The 18,762-nt window shown below is 34.6% G+C and overlaps 1 protein-coding gene across 8 annotated transcripts in view; it reads right to left on the bottom strand.

Annotated features, from left to right (window-relative positions):
• The window catches only part of ADAMTS19 (ADAM metallopeptidase with thrombospondin type 1 motif 19), a 283,872-nt gene that overhangs the window by 117,078 nt on the left and 148,032 nt on the right, over nt 1-18,762 (bottom strand). For all 8 annotated transcript variants that reach the window (XM_015451847.3, XM_065546713.1, XM_065546712.1 and 5 more), the window contains 2 exons: nt 6,847-6,987; nt 5,188-5,338 (listed from right to left, as the gene is read on the bottom strand). In XM_015451847.3, coding sequence (XP_015307333.2) covers nt 5,188-5,338; nt 6,847-6,987 — 292 coding nt within the window. The remainder of the gene's footprint in view (nt 1-5,187; nt 5,339-6,846; nt 6,988-18,762) is intronic.

Here is an 18,762-nt window from a genome sequence, read left to right as displayed (position 1 = left end):
AGCTATCTGTCATCTATTAGGTTACTACACTTTACAAGCTATACTGATTTGGGACTGGAATATAAAAGTGGAGAGAAAATAAAAAGAACATTTCTGGACATCTTAAACATAAAACTTAACTTTATTAGCACAACCTGTAATTTAAAAACAAGGCAACATCCTAGGATATTGAGAAACAGATTGTAAAAACCCAAATAAACAATCATATTTTCAGAGATCAAGGAAAAAAAATCTGTGCAGGTAGGTTAGTGGGAAATAATCACATGAATAGAGCAAAGAGCTTAGCAAAAGAAATCAATTAAGATACTGGTTGAAACTGATAGTATAGGTGCTATAGGAGACAAAAAAATTAGTTTAAATACAAGAGCTGATCTAAGGGTTTTCCCATAGAGAAGACAATAGAGCATATAAAGAAGTTTGAGTTCCATAAGACACTGGAGAGCATAGTGGTTACAGTGCATTCTATTTTTTGGGATTTAGACACAATCTGAGTTTAGATCTAGCATTCTCTGTTAATAGGTATAAGAACTTCAAATTATTATTTAACTGCTCTAGACCTCAAATTGTTGATTTGTAAAATGGGACTAGACAATAACCATGGCATTTAATGGTTATAAGAATCAAATTATGGTTTTAGGTCTAACATTTAAGTCTTTAATCCATCTTGAAAAAATTTTAAATGTTAGACCTAAAACCATAAAAACCCTAGAAGAAAACCTAGGTGATACCATTCAGGACATAGGCATGGGCAAGGACTTCATGACTAAAACACCCAAAGCAATAGCAACAAAAGCCAAAATGGACAAATGCGATCTAATTCAACTAAAGAGCTTCTGCACAGCAAAAGAAACTACCATCAGAGTGAACAGGCAACCTACAGAATGGGAGAAAATTTTTGCAATCTATTCATCTGACAAAGGACTAACATCCAGAATATACAAAGAACTTAAACAAATTTATAAGAAAAAAATCAAACAACCCCATCAAAAAGTGAGCTAAAGATATGAACAGACACTTTTCAAAGGAAGACATTTATGCAGCCAATAGACACATGAAAACATGCTCTTCATCACTGGTCATTAGAGAAATGCAAATCAAAACTGCAATGAGATCCCACCTCATACCAGTTAGAATGACGATCATTAAAAATTCAGGAAACAACAGGTGCTGGAGAGGATGTGGAGAAATAGGAACACTTTTACACTGTTGGTGGGACTGTAAACTAGTTCAACCATTGTGAAAGACAGTGTGGCGATTCCTCAAGGATCTAGAACTAGAAATACCATTTGACCCAGCCATCCCATTACTGGGTATATACCCAAAGGATTATAAATCATGCTACTGTAAAGATACATGCACATATATGTTTATTGCAGCACTATTCACAGTAGCAAACACTTGGAACCAACCCAAATGTCCATCAATGATAGACTGGATTAAGAAAATGTGGCACATATACACCATGGAATACTACGCAGCCATAAAAAGGGTGAGTTCATGTTCTTTGTAGTGACATGGATGCAGCTGGAAACCATCATTCTCAGCAAACTGTCGCAAGGTCAGAAAACCAAACACTGCATGTTCTCACTCATAGGTGGGAATTGAACAATGAGAACACTTGGACAAAGGGCGGGGAACATCACACACTGGGATCTGTTGTTGGGTGGGAGGATGGGGGAGGGATAGCATTAGGAGAAATACCTAATGTAAATGATGAGTTAACGGGTGCAGCAAACCAACACGGCACATGTATACATATGTAACAAACCTGCAGGTTGTGCACATGTACCCTAGAACCTAAAGTATAATAAAAGAAAAAGAATCAAATTACATCATAAAAATAAATAATTTAACACACTATATGGAAGATATTTAGAGGTCAAAACATTGTAGAATGGCACTAGCAAAATTTAATTGCAATGTGATATATTAAAATAATATCTTTTTTTTTTAAATTAAGATCTACCTTTTGCAAAATGTCAGGCAGTCGTTACTGCAATAAATTTCAAAATTACTCCAAGGTAATAAGAACATCACTATCCAGAGCTATAAACTGTCCTGTGTAGCTTAGGGTATTTCATAAGCAATGGGCTCTAATAAGGAAATCTTGCTCTTATTTCCTATTAGCTGTGTCTCAGTTTGAGCCTACCTATGTAAGCTGACCCAATTCATTATTTTTTTTTATTGTACTTTAAGTTCTAGGGTACATGTGCACAACATGCAGGTTTGTTACATATGTATACTTGTGCCATGTTGGTGTGCTGCACCCATCAACTCGTCAGCACCCTAAAAGCTTGTAAAATAGTAATTATGGAAAAGAATCTACAATTTAACAGAATCATGTGTGTAGTTGATCATCTACTGAGTTTTTACAGCAGGAATGCTTTATAGAAGATGAACATTTTGGATGAACTGATCCATTGATCAGTTCTATCAGTTCTCTATATCTCATGAACTGAAACTGTCTCCTGTGCAATGCTCCAGTGACAGTGAACACAGACAGCCTACTTTGTTGCCTAAAATAATGGTAACTTCAGCCTGTAAAAGTGTCTGCCCACAAACCCAAACCTTTGTACCTCAGAAACTTTCATTTTACCGTGAATATTTAAGGAAGAAGATTGTAACCAGACTTTTGATTGTCTAAAGATTCAGAGGTGAAAGCAGAATGAAGGAGGTTAGTAGATGAGGTCAGAGAGGTACTGGAGACAGACCTTACAGAACTAATGTCATAATTGTCACACATGATATGGAGTTCCAAGGATCCATGGTTGTGCCACATGTAAACCCTTTGGCATTAGATCACACATAGCAACACCAGTTCCTTTCAAGCTCCACTATTGCCAGATGAGTATTACAGTCCATACAGCCTTTTACACATCACATTTGATGCAGCTCCAACTCCATACATTCACTCATTTTAATTCTAAATCTGTTCACTGGATATTTCACTTACTCTGTGCCAGTCCCTAGGCTAGATGCTGGAGAAACTCACTCTGCCCTCATGCAGCTTACACACTGGTGGGTGAAACTGATCAAAAGCAATTAATAAATAAGTGCAAAACTCTTTTAATAAGAACCACAAAGCAAAGACAGCATTCAACACATTATAATGTCATATGCTTTGTTCCTTATAATGGATCTTAATTATGCTGAGTTACCCAAAACAGCATTATCCTCAACAAAGCCAAACTCCTTTGAGACATTCACAAAAACTGTGGCTGGGTGAAATAGGCTATGTTTCAGCGATACTTAACCAATTTACTCTCAGTGTGGTTATCGGTTTATTCCTGAAGTACAATGTGTATATGTGTGTGTGTGAGGAGGAGGTGAGAGGAGATGGGCAGATAGGGGATGGCCAGCAGGAAAGAAAAAAAAAGGGGTTAATAGAGCTTAAACTCTTCCATCAGTTAAGAAGGTAATTTTGCTTCATCCTTTAGAATTTATGGACTTAATACTACTGTCTTCTCTGAGTAATTACTGACTATTGGAATATTAATACATAAACACTGCTTTACCATTATACATTTTCCCTTTTCTTCCAGTTTATGTAGAAATGTACTCTCTTAATTTTTGTTCCTATAAAAGATACTTTTTAAAAAAATTTATTTATTATTATTATACTTTAAGTTGTAGTGTACATGTGCATAACGTGCAGGTTTGTTACATATGTATACTTGTGCCATGTTGGTGTGCTGCACCCATCAACTCATCATTTACATCAGGTATAACTCCCAATGCAATCCCTCCCCCCTACCCCCTCCCCATGATAGGCCCCTGTGTGTGATGTTCCCCTTCCTGAGTCCAAGTGATCTCATTGTTCAGTTCCCACCTATGAGTGAGAACATGCGGTGTTTGGTTTTCTGTTCTTGTGATAGTTTGCTAAGAATGATGGTTTCCAGCTGCATCCATGTCCCTACAAAGGACGCAAACTCATCCTTTTTGATGGCTGCATAGTATTCCATGGTGTATATGTGCCACATTTTCTTAATCCAATCTGTCACTGATGGACATTTGGGTTGATTCCAAGTCTTTGCTATTGTGAACAGTGCTGCAATAAAAGCAGGGCAGAAAAGCTGGAAATTCCAAAAATAAGAGCGCATCTCCCCCGGCAAAGGAGCGCAGCTCATCGCCAGCAATGGATCAAAGCTGGACGGAGAATGACTTTGACGAGATGAGAGAAGAAGGCTTCAGTCCATCAAATTTCTCAGAGCTAAAGGAGGAATTACGTACCCAGCGCAAAGAAACTAAAAATCTTGGAAAAAAAGTGGAAGAATTGATGGCTAGAGTAATTAATCCAGAGAAGGTCATAAACGAAATGAAAGAGATGAAAACCATGACACGAGAAATACGTGACAAATGCACAAGCTTCAGTAACCGACTCGATCAACTGGAAGAAAGAGTATCTGCGATTGAGGATCAAGGATCTAGAACTAGATGTACCATAAAAGATACTTTTAAAATTTTATTTTTAGGGTTAAAATATATAGTTCCTCCTCCACAATTACATGTTCATATATAGCTTTTATCACATTTTTACCCATTTCCATGTAAGAAAATACAGCTGGCCCTCCCTGTTTGTAGTTTCCACATCCAGGGATTCAACCAACCACAGATACAAAAAATATTTTTAAAAAACAACAATACAACAATATAAATAATACAAATAATAAAATAACATAGTATAATAATTACATAGTATTTAAAATGTATCAGGTTCTGTAAGTAATCTAGGGATGATTTAAAGTATTTGAGAGGATGTGGGTAGGTTATATGCAAATACTACATTATTTTTCATAAGGGACTTTAGCAGCTGGGAGTTTTGGTATCTGCTCAGGGAACGAGATGTGGGTACTGAAACCAATTCCTGCAGATATGGAGAGAAAACTATATGGGATTTAAAATAGAAGCATTGAACTGACATAATAAAAATGCTTCCCTGACATCAATGTAATTTTCAAAGTAGAAATTATTAGGTCTTTCTTTATTGACTTTGACTAAATGCTCACATCTTATTTCTATCACTTCCAAGGTATAAGAAAAAAATGCACAAACCTTTTCTTAAAAAATCCTTCTTTTATATATTGGGGTATTTTTGATCCACAAACCGTAAAATAAAGTTACCTTCTCCTACCAGTCAATACTTCTAAACAATGAATGAACGCACAAAAACCCCACCTGGATTTTTACCTGCATCTCCTGACAAAAAGAAGCCAAAGGCCCAAAAAGGATCTGGCATTGTTCATCAGCAGTGTATGTCATCCCTGGCAGCTTGGAGGGAACCATCACAGAATTGACACTCTGCGGGTTTGTTTGTAGCAAGCAGTTACTGGCCTTTGACCTGGCAATAGGTAGGTATGTGTAAAATTTTGAATTTAATGTAAAAAGCTGATATGATTAGTTAGCATATAACAATAAACACTTTTATAATATCAAAAATATACTTTTACTCTTTTTGCTCTTCCATTGAATATTCATAGAAATTATTCTATATGTCAAAAATCATTTATTTACAATGAAGATAATCGTAATAAATAATTTTCAAATTAAAAGAACTTTATGGTGTAAAAAACACATTCATATGAATTAACTCAGCTGATCTACATAACACTGTGAGTTCAGTGTTATTTTATGCATTTAATAGGTATACAAGCTCAGAATCAGAGAGTAACTTGCCCAAAAGTAGTATGTGAATGTAAGATATCAGCTATATTTTGGGGATTTAAAGAATGTATGGAAAGCATCCTCAGCTGAATATTAACAGTGTAGATATATTTGTGCTTGACATTGTAATACAACTTTGTATACAACTCTGTAATATATTTTAAAGTGGTATTTTATGTCATAAGAGTCCTGAGTCATGTGAAGGCAGCCGTACAAAATCATGCATGTTTCTTAGGAACTCATTAGGGCCTACAGAAGGGCTGCTGATGCAGCTACTGATGGTGTGTCTGAAATATCACATGCTCTGAGTGCTCTTCTCTAGACTGTTACGACAAAGAGCATGCACAGCATATATTGTACATATTTTAGAGCAAAGCTATGGAATGTGAGAAACATTATAGTTTGATAGATTTCGTAGCCATTTGATAGAAAAATTGGCTTAACTATTTAAAGGATATAGAAAAGTGAATAAAGTTCATCTGTGCAGTGAGTTTAGCAAGATAGGTGTTCCTGTATTTCTCATTAAGACTTGTTTTGGATACCTTAAGCATCTCACTAACTACTTTGCATATTTCTTACTGCTTCAGGTGATCCTTCTATAATTATAGAAATAAGGGCTTTAAAAATGAACAAGTGCTTTAAAATGAAAATGAGAGCAACAGTAATATTTTTCATTTACTTTTCCAACAAGACAGAAGCTAAGTGTTACTGCCACTGAATGTGGAAAAGAAGAGACTCAAGGGCTATGATAATGGTGAAAACTATTTATTAATGAAAAAATAGTTGAAGCGTATTACAAATGAAAAGTGAAGATTTTGTTAGAGGGGCTCTGATCTTCATGATAACAGATGTGCTGGGTGATGAACAGTGTGAATATTTCCACTGGGAATAATCGAAGAGGCAATTAAATACTGTGACAGATTTTTAAAATCATTATAGCAATTTTTCAATCTTACAAATAATCTTAACTGTCCTTTTTGAAAAATGTAGAAATTAAAAAGCAGGGGGTTAAATAACATGTCCCAAACTACACCATGAGTCAATGGAAAAGTCAGGATTGGAACCAAGTGCCTTCATTTTTACTCTGGTGGCCTTTCCACTTTGCCACACTGGCTTCTCTATTTGTAAAAAGTAACAGCACACATAAAACACTCACAAGGCAAAAACAATAAGTGACCTCCATACCTGAGAAATCTTTCCAAATCTTCCTTGCTACATCGAGACCATGAAACATCACCAAGATTCTGTCCTTTAATCCATTCACCAGACATGATATGAAGACCATCAGCACACGATGGGTGGTCGTTGTCATGGTTAATGCCCATGCTGATTTGGAATATAATAAAATTTTAAAATTTACACTAAGTAAATGTTACTTGTTAACTTTTTGTAACTGCAGTTAAATAATGATTAAAACACTTAAAATACTGGGAGCCAAATTTGTTTTAAGGAAATTAGATTCAAAATAAAATTAGATTTCAGATTAAGTTACTTTTTAAATTTTGTTACCCCAATTTAAGGTAAATATTTTTATTTAATAAAAAAATATTTCCCTAATCAACCTACAAAATGACATGTTTAGGTCCTTCATACTGAAATGATCTATAGATATATTCTTTGCATAGTAGTATGTGTGAAACTCAGAAATAATACATTTATATTTAACCATACTAGATTCTTCTTGTTGCCTGAATCAAATTTTCTTCAAAATTTGATTTGAATACACATCTTTTATCAAATTTGAAACCTCATTAATCTATTAATTTCCTATGTCTTTACCATGCACTTCATTAGACCATCCTCTTCCTCCCACATCATATAACACAAATTATCCTGGCCATCTTTATCTTTTTGAATGAATCCTGCATCTGTTGAAATTGTATTCTAAAAGTTGGACTTATTTCTAAATAGATGTTCTAGAAATACCTTAAATTTAGTATGTCTACAGACTGCCTTTCTTACTTTCTCTTTCAATTCTCTATTTACTCCTCTATTCTATTTTTTTCTTGCTCTCTTTTTATGCTTTTGCTAGCTAGTAAGTTCTGCCAAATAAAGAATCTTCAAGTCATCATTTATTTTTTTCCTTTCCTGAATTATCGCATAGGCTCTATTTTATTTATTGTTAGAGGCAAGCCCTGCCAACTCTACCTTCTAAGTATTTCACTCAACTGTCATCTCCCTTCTATCCTATAGTTACTATTTAAATTATTGTATTCTATCCTTATTATAGTATATACAAAGTCTTGAGTTGTTATGGTATTGTACCTGGGTTCTGTCCCTCTAATCTTTACCAACATTCTCCCTTCCCCTTCTCCTACACTGCCCCAGTGAGAACTATTTAAAACACAATCTGCCTATGCCATTCCTATGTTTTCTCATTATCCATATGGCAATTTCCAGCTCTTTAACATGATACATAGCCCCTTCATATTCTTCTACATTATTATATTTTTTCTTCAGCAATACCAAATGACTTGTAATTTCCCAAACATTATATTGTTTCTTTTTCTTTTTTTTTTTTTTTTGAGACGGAGTCTCGCTCTGTCACCCAGGCTGGAGTGCGGTGGCTGGATCTCAGCTCACTGCAAGCTCCGCCTCCCGGGTTCATGCCATTCTCCAGCCTCAGCCTCCCGAGTAGCTGGGACTACAGGCGCCCGCCGCCTCGCCCGGCTAGTTTTTTGTATTTCTTTTTTTTTTTTTTTTAATTTATTATTATACTTTTACTTTTAAAATTATACTTTTAATTTATTATTCTTATACTTTTAAGTTGTAGGGTACATGTGCATAACGTGCAGGTTTGTTACATATGTATACTTGTGCCATGTTGGTGTGCTGCACCCATCAACTCATCATTTACATCAGGTATAACTCCCAATGCAATCCCTCCCCCCTCCCCCTCCCCATGATAGGCCCCGTGTGTGATGTTCCCCTTCCTGAGTCCAAGTGATCTCATTGTTCAGTTCCCACCTATGAGTGAGAACATGCGGTGTTTGGTTTTCTGTTCTTGTGATAGTTTGCTAAGAATGATGGTTTCCAGCTGCATCCATGTCCCTACAAAGGACACAAACTCATCCTTTTTTATGGCTGCATAGTATTCCATGGTGTATATGTGCCACATTTTCTTAATCCAATCTGTCACTGATGGACATTTGGGTTGATTCCAAGTCTTTGCTATTGTGAATAGTGCTGCAATAAACATATGTGTGCATGTGTCTTTATAGCAGCATAATTTATAATCCTTTGGGTATATACCCAGTAATGGGATGGCTGGGTCATATGGTACATCTAGTTCTAGATCCTTGAGGAATCGCCATACTGTTTTCCATAATGGTTGAACTAGTTTACAATCCCACCAACAGTGTAAAAGTGTTCCTATTTCTCCACATCCTCTCCAGCACCTGTTGTTTCCTGACTTTTTAATGATCGCCATTCTAACTGGTGTGAGATGGTATCTCATTGTGGTTTTGATTTGCATTTCTCTGATGGCCAGTGATGATGAGCATTTTTTCATGTGTCTGTTGGCTGTATGAATGTCTTCTTTTGAGAAATGTCTGTTCATATCCTTTGCCCACTTTTTGATGGAGTTGTTTGTTTTTTTCTTGTAAATTTGTTTGAGTTCTTTGTAGGTTCTGGATATTAGCCCTTTGTCAGATGAGTAGATTGCAAAAATTTTCTCCCATTCTGTAGGTTGCCTGTTCACTCTGATGGTAGTTTCTTTTGCTGTGCAGAAGCTCTTTAGTTTAACGAGATCCCATTTGTCAATTTTGGCTTTTGCTGCCGTTGCTTTTGGTGTTTTAGACATGAAGTCTTTGCCCATGCCTATGTCCTGAATGGTACTACCTAGGTTTTCCTTTAGGATTTTTATGGTATTAGGTCTAACATTTAATAGAGACGGGGTTTCACCATGTTAGCCAGGATGGTCTCGATCTCCTGACCTCGTGATCCGCCCGTCTCGGCCTCCCAAAGTGCTGGGATTACAGGCTTGAGCCACCGCGCCCGGCCTTATATTGTTTCTTATTTTCTTGCAGTTAATTGTTACTTGGCATTTTCTAGGTATCATAAATCATATAAGGGAATTTATAAACTTGTGTTAAACAACAAAATGTAGTAGAAATGATTATAATATGCATTTTGCAGATGAGAAGTAACTTGTCCAAGATTATACAATGAGAAATTGGAAAGTAATAATGTTTGAACTGAGCTCTAGAAGTCATGTGATTAACCATTCCACATTGGGCATCTATAAATTCCATCCTCCAACCCCATATGCTGTCTACAGTGCCTCTACTTCAGCTTCTTTGCCTGGACAAACTCAAATTCTACTTAATCATCAACATTAATGCGGTTTACTTTTATCAGGTTTTCTTTCACTATCCCCTACCTCACCCATTTGTAATATCTCTTCTGGGAACAACACAGGATTCTGTGAACAACATGGTTACAGCATTTCCTATATTGCATTATACATTTTTACTTCTGGTTCATTCTCCAAATTCTTGAGACTCTGTAACCAATGTTGAATCATGGGTTCAATGATCATGTAGAAAAAAAATTATATAGTCTCTTGTGAATTCTCATAATGAGGCCAGTAAAATAATTTTTGTGGATGAGAGTTAGTACTGAAGAAGCAGAGAAGAGTCCATTTGTGTACATGCATAGCCTGAGATAATAGCAGGATAGTCCACTGTTCTCTTTTCTTCTTCTGTTATGGTCTAGATAATAAATAAAATTGTTTTCATAATGAAAAATTCACAAGAATATCTATATTGTGTTTTAAAACACGAAATTAGAAGAACTGTTGCAGAAATTGCTAAGGGAAATTACAATTAGAGTACCTATGTTTCCTCAAATCAAAATAAAATTTTTAAAAACTACCAAACTATATTTTTAAGATGAATTATAAGTTTGAATCAAAATTGTTACAATTAAATATGTTTTTGAAGGAAGAAAATATGAAAGGAATAAATAAATTCCATCCATATCATTAATGAATTAAGACTAATTATATCACCATGCTAACTTTAACTATAAAAATTATGGTATAAATAAAACTGAAATACATTATTGAATATTACTTTTCACTTTTGGTGTTAGAAAAATTCACCAGTGAGTCATATTTTTCTTTCCTATTCTAATAAATTTCTTCAAATAGGGTCTGTAGCAACACATATTAATAAAATAAATAACAGAGAAAATAGGAAGATAAATGTTTTCATACTTAGAAGATAAAGAGGAAAAATAAGAGAGTATATGGAATAGGTATGAACCAGTTCAATTAAAATATTAGAAGGCAGAGTAAAAAGATGTTGAAATTAGAAAGTAACTTAATCTCTGTATCTTCCCCTTATTTCACCAAAGACAAGTTAAAAAACAATAAATAAACATGCCTTAGTTGCCTTATTTGCTAAATATACTTTCTTGACTGATTTGTGGTGATGACTGCATAAGCATGATATGTAGTACCTGAACAATGCCTGGAATACAGACAGAATCCATAATGATCCTTTATAACGGGGAAATAAATCAGAGAAATTTTATTATATCATTCTAATTTGTCAAAAGATACATAAACAGATTTATCATTAATTACATTAAATTCACTCTCCTGTATTTGCTTTCTTTGGTGAAAGTGTGCGCTTCAGAAAAACCAAGAAAATAACAATCAAAAGAACTTACTTAGATATTAAGTTAAAATAAGAAATTATAAATATGGCACAATATCACAAATCAGTAAAAGTGGCTTAATTTAATTCTAACTGTGTGGTTCAAATGCAGCCCATCAGTGTCCTGTCTCCTCTCTACCATGGATTCTGGCTACAGCACACATCACTGGGTGACCTGTTAATTAACAACCACTTGCCATTTGGAACGTGCTTGACTCTTCCATCTGTGGTGGCATAATCTTTCAAACCATACACAAATGCTATTATTTTTGAAAGGTAACTAGTCTTTCTCAGAAATAATAAACCCTCCTAAAAAATGTGTTCCTATGAGGGAAGGAGAGGGATTGCTTCCAAGATTTGGCAATTTGGACATTTTCCCAATATCGTGTAATAGGATTTTCTAAATATGGAGGATTACAACCTCTTATCCAGATAATAATTTTCCTTTTGGGATCCTGGTCCTGATTCTGATATAACAAATTCGCTTCAGCCATGGGGAGGTCTGGTTATTCAAGCATTGTTTACCAGTAGTTAAATTTTCCTGAAGCCATTTAACTCATAACAGAAAAAATTATCATTAAATTGGGACAGGTTTTTTTAACCACACATCTGGAATTATCAGGAAACACTGCTTAGTCTTGACTTTATAGGTTTGAAATAAAACAATTAATTGTGCACCTTAATCTGTGCCAGCTACTCTATTAACCACTGACAAAGATGATATCACTTATTCCTCACAATATTCCCATAATGTTTCTATTATTATGACTTCTATTTTACAAATGAGGAAGGTGCTGAGGTTAATGGTGAAGCTGTGACTCAAACCCGGGCAGTCTGATGCTCACACAGATGAACCTCTGAACTATCACACAATAGTGCTTTTCTTTCTGGATCAAAACTCTCCACTTTTGGAGATGATTTGTTTTCCGAACAATTTTAAATGCCTCTGTTCTTTTAGCAGAAATGCACCTCTACATGTAGAACCTTATAACCAAGTTACATGCATTGCATGAAAAACATTCTCTAAGTAAGACATTAGTAACACCTCTACTCACACTGCAATTGAACTACATTTTAATAATCTCAGTTTAAATTCATTTTGACAAAGAGCCTTGGGCAAATAAACTCTTCACTAACATTGTACATGGTTGTCAAGTCAACTGAAAAAATATTTTTATCATATAAAACTTCTCAACTTGTTTAAAACTCTTTGCCAGGAAGTTTTGTGATATCCTGCGGAAAGCTGGAGAAGCATTTGGATTTTGAAGATGGTCCCTTTTGATGTTTAACGAATTAGAGAGGAGAAGCCTTATGAATTCACTCACTTTTTTTGGATAATTTGGAAAGGATCTGATTTGTAAACAGTAATATTTTAAAAGAGTAGGCTTTTTGTGCTGAATGCATTAAGCATTTTTATGACATAGTATTTCCCACTAAAGCCATATATTATGTGGAAACATTAATAAAAGAAAGAAACAAACTATTACAACGTCTTACTGGAAGTAGATTATATTTATACAAAATGACATTTAATTTCATATTTCTTAGAATTCAGTGGGTATATCTAATTCAATATAATTTCACTATTGTGTGTTCACGGAGAAAAAATTTAGACATTAAGATATACAATATATTTTTGTATCATATTTCTTTTAATATTTTAAGTCATTTCAATTTGCACAAACAATGAAACCTACTTTTATTAGCAAGTCAAAAGGCTATATAAAAGCAAGGTAAAAAATAAGAGGTTAAAAGAAGAAAAGTAGAGGTATAAAAAGAGATTCCTTTTGACTTTGTTGTGCATTATATTACAGGTTTATCTAACAATGCACATACACTTGTTGAGAACCCACTACTGTGCTGAGCTGGAGTCACAAAGATAAATAAAACTCAGTTCCTACACTCAAAGAGTGTATTATCTACTAGGATTGGAACACTGTCCCTTGCTCTTGTATAGCAAATGAATGCCTGGATCCTGTTTGCCCTATATTCCTTAAACCTCTACCGCTTATCTGCCCCTTTTCAATTCTATTGCTATCAACCAAAATTGGTGCTGATTCTTTTTACTTCTGGATTATTGTAATGTCTGCCTGACTGTCCTCCTGCTCTTCAACTCTTTGCCTCTTAAACCATGCTTTAATGGTGCTAGTTTCTTAATGAGCGTATTAATATAAAAAAGCTAATTTCCTATGTAAAAGCTTTTCATTAGCCCTGGAAAGCAGAGATTCTAAAAGTGTGAATAATGAACCACTTGCATCAGAATCATAGGGCATGAGGACATTAGAGTAGTTAAAATGCAGATTCATGGGCCTTCCCCCAATGAATTAAAATAGAATATTTAGAGGTAAGGCCTAAGAAATAGCATTTTGACACATTTTCTAGATGATTCTTATTTACTCAAAATTCTGGAAAGCAATGATCTACAGGATGAAATCCATTCTTTATCTCATTATTCAAAACATCTGTAAACTGATATCAATCTGATTTTCATAGTTAATTCCAGCCTAACCTTTTGTATAGTTCCTTTCCATTAGAATACCTTCCATTCTAATCTGCATTTATACAGACTTTCTGCCTTTAAAAAAGGATTCTTTAATAAATTATAGCCCATATTTATCATTATCTTTAACTTCTATGCCCTTCACATATATGGTGTGTAAGACACATCAGAACTGTCTCGTATTTCTGGTTAATTTTAAATGATATATATAATTCACCACACCTAGAATGTACGTGTTCACAGAAATTGTCATATTTTCTTTTTACTTCCTTTAATTATTTAGTTGAATGTCCTGTTAAATGTCTACTGATTTATCAACTGATATAGGATCATAGAAACACCAAATATGCTATAATTAGAGACGTGAAACTACTGTGGCCTCTTGCCAACACAGAGAAACTGAGACACGAAAAAGTTAACAGATGATCTACTCCAGGAAGGTTGCTTGCTTTACTCTAGGATACGCATTTGCCAAGAAACATCAGAGAATTGCAAACAGAAAGCCAACTCTTCCAAGGTCATTCATTAGCTGGGTGATTTTTTTCCCTCTTCCACTAACTCACTCCAACATCCAAACCTACATTTGGAGAGAATCTGGTGTGGGAGGGCTGCCATATCTATACTGGCTGAAGTCTCATTATGATAATTAACTTGGAAAAACTGCTTATTATTCTACGTGGTAGAATTGTCTAAATAAAATATCAAATACGAAAGCCATGTTAGTGGTCTACAAGAGTCTTCATGGTAAGTAAACTTCCTGTCAATCTAGTTAAAAAACCTCTAAAAGGTATGAAAGCACTCCAAGAAAGAACAGAAAAATGAAAGACCAGTGAAAGCTGAAGATCTCCTTTTCACATTAAGGAATTCATAAAAATAATACTACTAATTATTGTTATCATTCAATCACTCTGTATTATGTGCCAATCATTGTGCCATGACATTATAGTATCACAAATCCTAACAATGAACCTTGAAGTTAAAAACTATCCAAATTTTAGGAATAAAGGAAATGAATACAGAGGATTGATTTATCCAAAGCTCGTTCATTAAGTAGGTGGCAGAACAACAACTCAAGCCCAAGGCTGTATGTCTAATAATGCACTTTCCCACTTAACTATCCACATAGGTAGTTTTTCACATTTACCAAGGCATTTGTGTCAGGGGAAGATACCTGTGACATCTGCTATAGAAAATTCTAAAGAGTACAATGGGGACAGTATATTTAGATAGCCATTACTAATTTTAGTTGGTCAACAATAACTACAAAAAAATTAATTTTCAACATTTTAAGGAGCAACGGATTTCTAGAAGAGCATATTTGGTTTGTGCCTGTTATAACAATTTATTATTATTTCATCTATTTCCCATTCTAAAAGTCTTAGGAGATGATGTACTTTATAGGCATTTCTTATTTCGTTATTTTATTTTATTTTATTTTATTTTGAGACAGAGTCTTGCTGTATTGACCAGGCTGGAGTGCAGTGGTGTGATCTCAGCTCACTGCAACCTCTGCCTCCCAGGTTTGAGCAATTCTCCGTCCTCAAGCTGGCATGCTGGCCAGAATGGTCTTGAACTCCTGACCTCAAGTGATCCGCCCACCTTGGCCTCCCAAAGTGCTTGGATTACAGGTGTGCTCCATTGTGAGCCATTATACCTGGTCTTTATTTAGTTCTTAGTGTATATAATTTCCTCTTAGAGCATATCCTCTCTTCTTAGAGCAGATATACTACTGCACATCAATGCAAATGAGTGCCAAATGTTATTCACTTCTGAAAAGGACTCTTCTTGGAAGCTGAGAGAGGGTAACCAAATCTGTGTATGCCTCCTGGGGCATATGCTAACTTCTTTAACTATAGTCATCATGCTGTACACTAGGTCTCCAGTACTTATTCATCTTGTGATTGAAGGATTGTAACCTTTGACAAATATCTCCCCTTTCCCCTCATCCCACAGCTCCTGGTAACCACCATTCTTCTGTTACTATGAGTTTGACTTTGTTTTTGTCGGATTCCACATATGAGTAAGATCATGCAATATTTGTTTTTCTGTGTCTGGCTTATTTCACTTAGCAAAATGCCCTCAAGATTCATCTATGCTGTTGCAAATAGTAGAATTTCCTTCTTTTTAAAGACTTAGTAATATTCCATTTTATATATATATATTTATCTATATATATTATCTATATATAATATATACACATAAAATTCCAATTATATAATGTATATTATGTTGTGTAAATATACATATATAATAATACATAAAAAATAAATATTCCATTATATATAGAATTATGTTTATATAATAGAAATACATATATGTGTGTGTGTATATATGCATACACACACACACACCACATTTTCTGCATACATTCATCTTTATACATTCATCTGTTGACAGATACAGGTTGTTTTCATATCTTGGCAGGTATGTTTCCATACCTGTTGTGAATTAACAGAATTTCAATTAAATATTCCTAATACTACAATTGCTAGATTTGACCCTTCTGCATTCAAACTTTAGGATTTGGATGAACTAGTTGGACAGGTCTGTCCATGCAAGTCTCATGCAATATCAAAAAACATTCTAAACACTTTGAATATGCACATAGCATCTGTTTTGAATCAAGTTTCACTGACAATCTATGCATAATAATATTTTACTAAGATAACTACTATATTCAATCATTTACTTATTTGATATATATCAAGAGCCTAATACATACCAAAGTCTGGTTAGACTTTAAGGTAAACTCATCGTAACTGAAATATAATTGAACTATTGTATTTTCATACAATAGTTTATTTTAAATAGGAATTCAAAATATCATGTATCAAAAGGGAAAAATATATTGCCATTATATTTGCATAGCAATAAAACCATATTTTCTCATTAAATAATATTACTTAGTCAAGACAATTGCATTCTTTGACTCAAACTGATTCTTCCACTCTGGGATTCAATTGTCTTATGTCCTGGACCTCAAGATGACCAACAGATGAGCATTCATACAACAAATGTTTATTCACTTGTACAACATATGTTGGAGTTCTTATGATGTATAATATATTCAACCTTGTGCTGTGAAAAAAATGTATTAGACATGAATCATATTTTCACAGATTGCTATTCAGTTGGGAACTTAGACATAGGTAAATACCAGTATAAATCAGTGTATCTCAGAAATAATTTTAAGTGACAAATGATATTTAAAATAATCAGTGTAAGAGACTTAAAAGTGGAAACAGGCCGGGTGCGGTGGCTCACGCCTGTAATCCCAACACTTTGGGAAGCCAAGGTGGGTGAATCACTTGAGGTCAGGAGTACGAGACCAGCCTGGCCAACATGGTGAAACCCTGTCTCTACTAAAAACACAAAATTAGCTGGGTAGGGTGGTGAGCGCCTGTAATCTCAGCTACTCAGGAGGCTGAGGCAGGAGAATGGCTTGAACCCAAGAGACGGACATTGCAGTGAGCTGACACAGTGCCACTGCACTCTAGCCTGGGCAACAGAGTGAGACTCCATCTCAAAATAAAGTGGAAACATATTTCTAACCAGGCTTTCAAATTTACTTTCACAAAAGTGATAGCATTTGTCGTGGCCATTAATAGGTAAGTACCATTGGGATAGATCATTAGTAAATAATGAATCATTAGTAAATAATACTAAACTATTTAATATTTTAATAATATTAAAAATAATGAATCATTAGTAAAAAATCATTAGTGCTGGAAGTTGGGATAATAAAAAAATGAATAAAGGCATGATGTTTGAAAAGTATGATTTGCATTCATCAACTAGAGAAGTAGATTGTAAAGTTACAAAAATAGACTAGGGTCACTCTATAGAAGTCATGAATCTAAGGCTAAGGAATTTCAAATTCATTCATTAGGTTGTGAAAGGCAATAAAGTTTTCTGATATGAAGGTTAGGACCACATCTCAGGAAGCTGAATCTTAGTAATATGTGAATACATTAGAAAGATGAGGTAGCAAAGGAGAGGACACCAGTTAAGTGGATACTGCAAGAGTCCAAACCAAGAGGAATAACAGAAGAAAGAATAGATGGTTGAGATAGCTTTCTCAGATGAAGAATGAATAGAATTTGGCCACTGATTATGGAAGTAACTTAGGGGAGAAAGAGTTAAAGATGGCTCAGATGTCTCAACTAAAGGCCTTGTGGCAATAATGGTGCCAATGACAGAAATAGAGATGTCTGAAGAAGCAGGTTTATAACCTGGCCCTCCCCTCTATTCTATCCAGGCACAATTTCCAGAGAAGTAAGTATGTATGTAAATGTTATTGATTCCAAAGGCTTATTAGTCACAAGGCGTCTGTATTCTTGTTACTCTGGCAATCCTTAAAATTTTAGCAGGTGGCCCAAATATTTATTGCCTTCAACGAGGTAACTTTGCATATTTATAGCCCCATTAGCCTTTTAATTCCAAAGAAACTCCTGAATTGCCCACTTAGTGGAAAAACCATGTCTCCATGCCAAAGTTTAATAATATACAGTAGACCTTTTCCTCTGGTTCAAAAATCAAAACAAAAACAAAAAATACATACGCATTTTTGGCCATATCAAAACATGCTTGATCTTTTTATAATGAAATGAAATATAAGTAATTTCCCCTAACTCATATAATTTTACCCAACTCAACATCTCTATGAAGTAGACAGTCTAATTATCACATAAAGTTCTCAATCAGTGGGCAAGTGGTATATGTTTAACGCAGTCTCTTTCAACTTGTAAAAATATAAAATTCTATTAGGGCTATATTGGTTATTTTCTTGATTACAAGCATAAGCTATAAATGTGCTAACATGCTGGGAATATGACAGTGAACTAAGTAGACAAGATCTTATTATCTACAAACAGAAGAAAGAGACATAGGGTAGAGAGTTACATTTTGAAAAGTTTTACAAATAAAATTAAGGAAGGC

This window comes from Macaca fascicularis, chromosome 6 (genome assembly GCF_037993035.2).
Source record: "Macaca fascicularis isolate 582-1 chromosome 6, T2T-MFA8v1.1".
In the NCBI taxonomy this organism is placed as follows: Eukaryota; Metazoa; Chordata; class Mammalia; order Primates; family Cercopithecidae; genus Macaca; species Macaca fascicularis.
The sequence above is the reverse complement of the archived record's forward strand: the minus strand, read 5'-3'. Positions and strand labels throughout refer to the sequence as shown.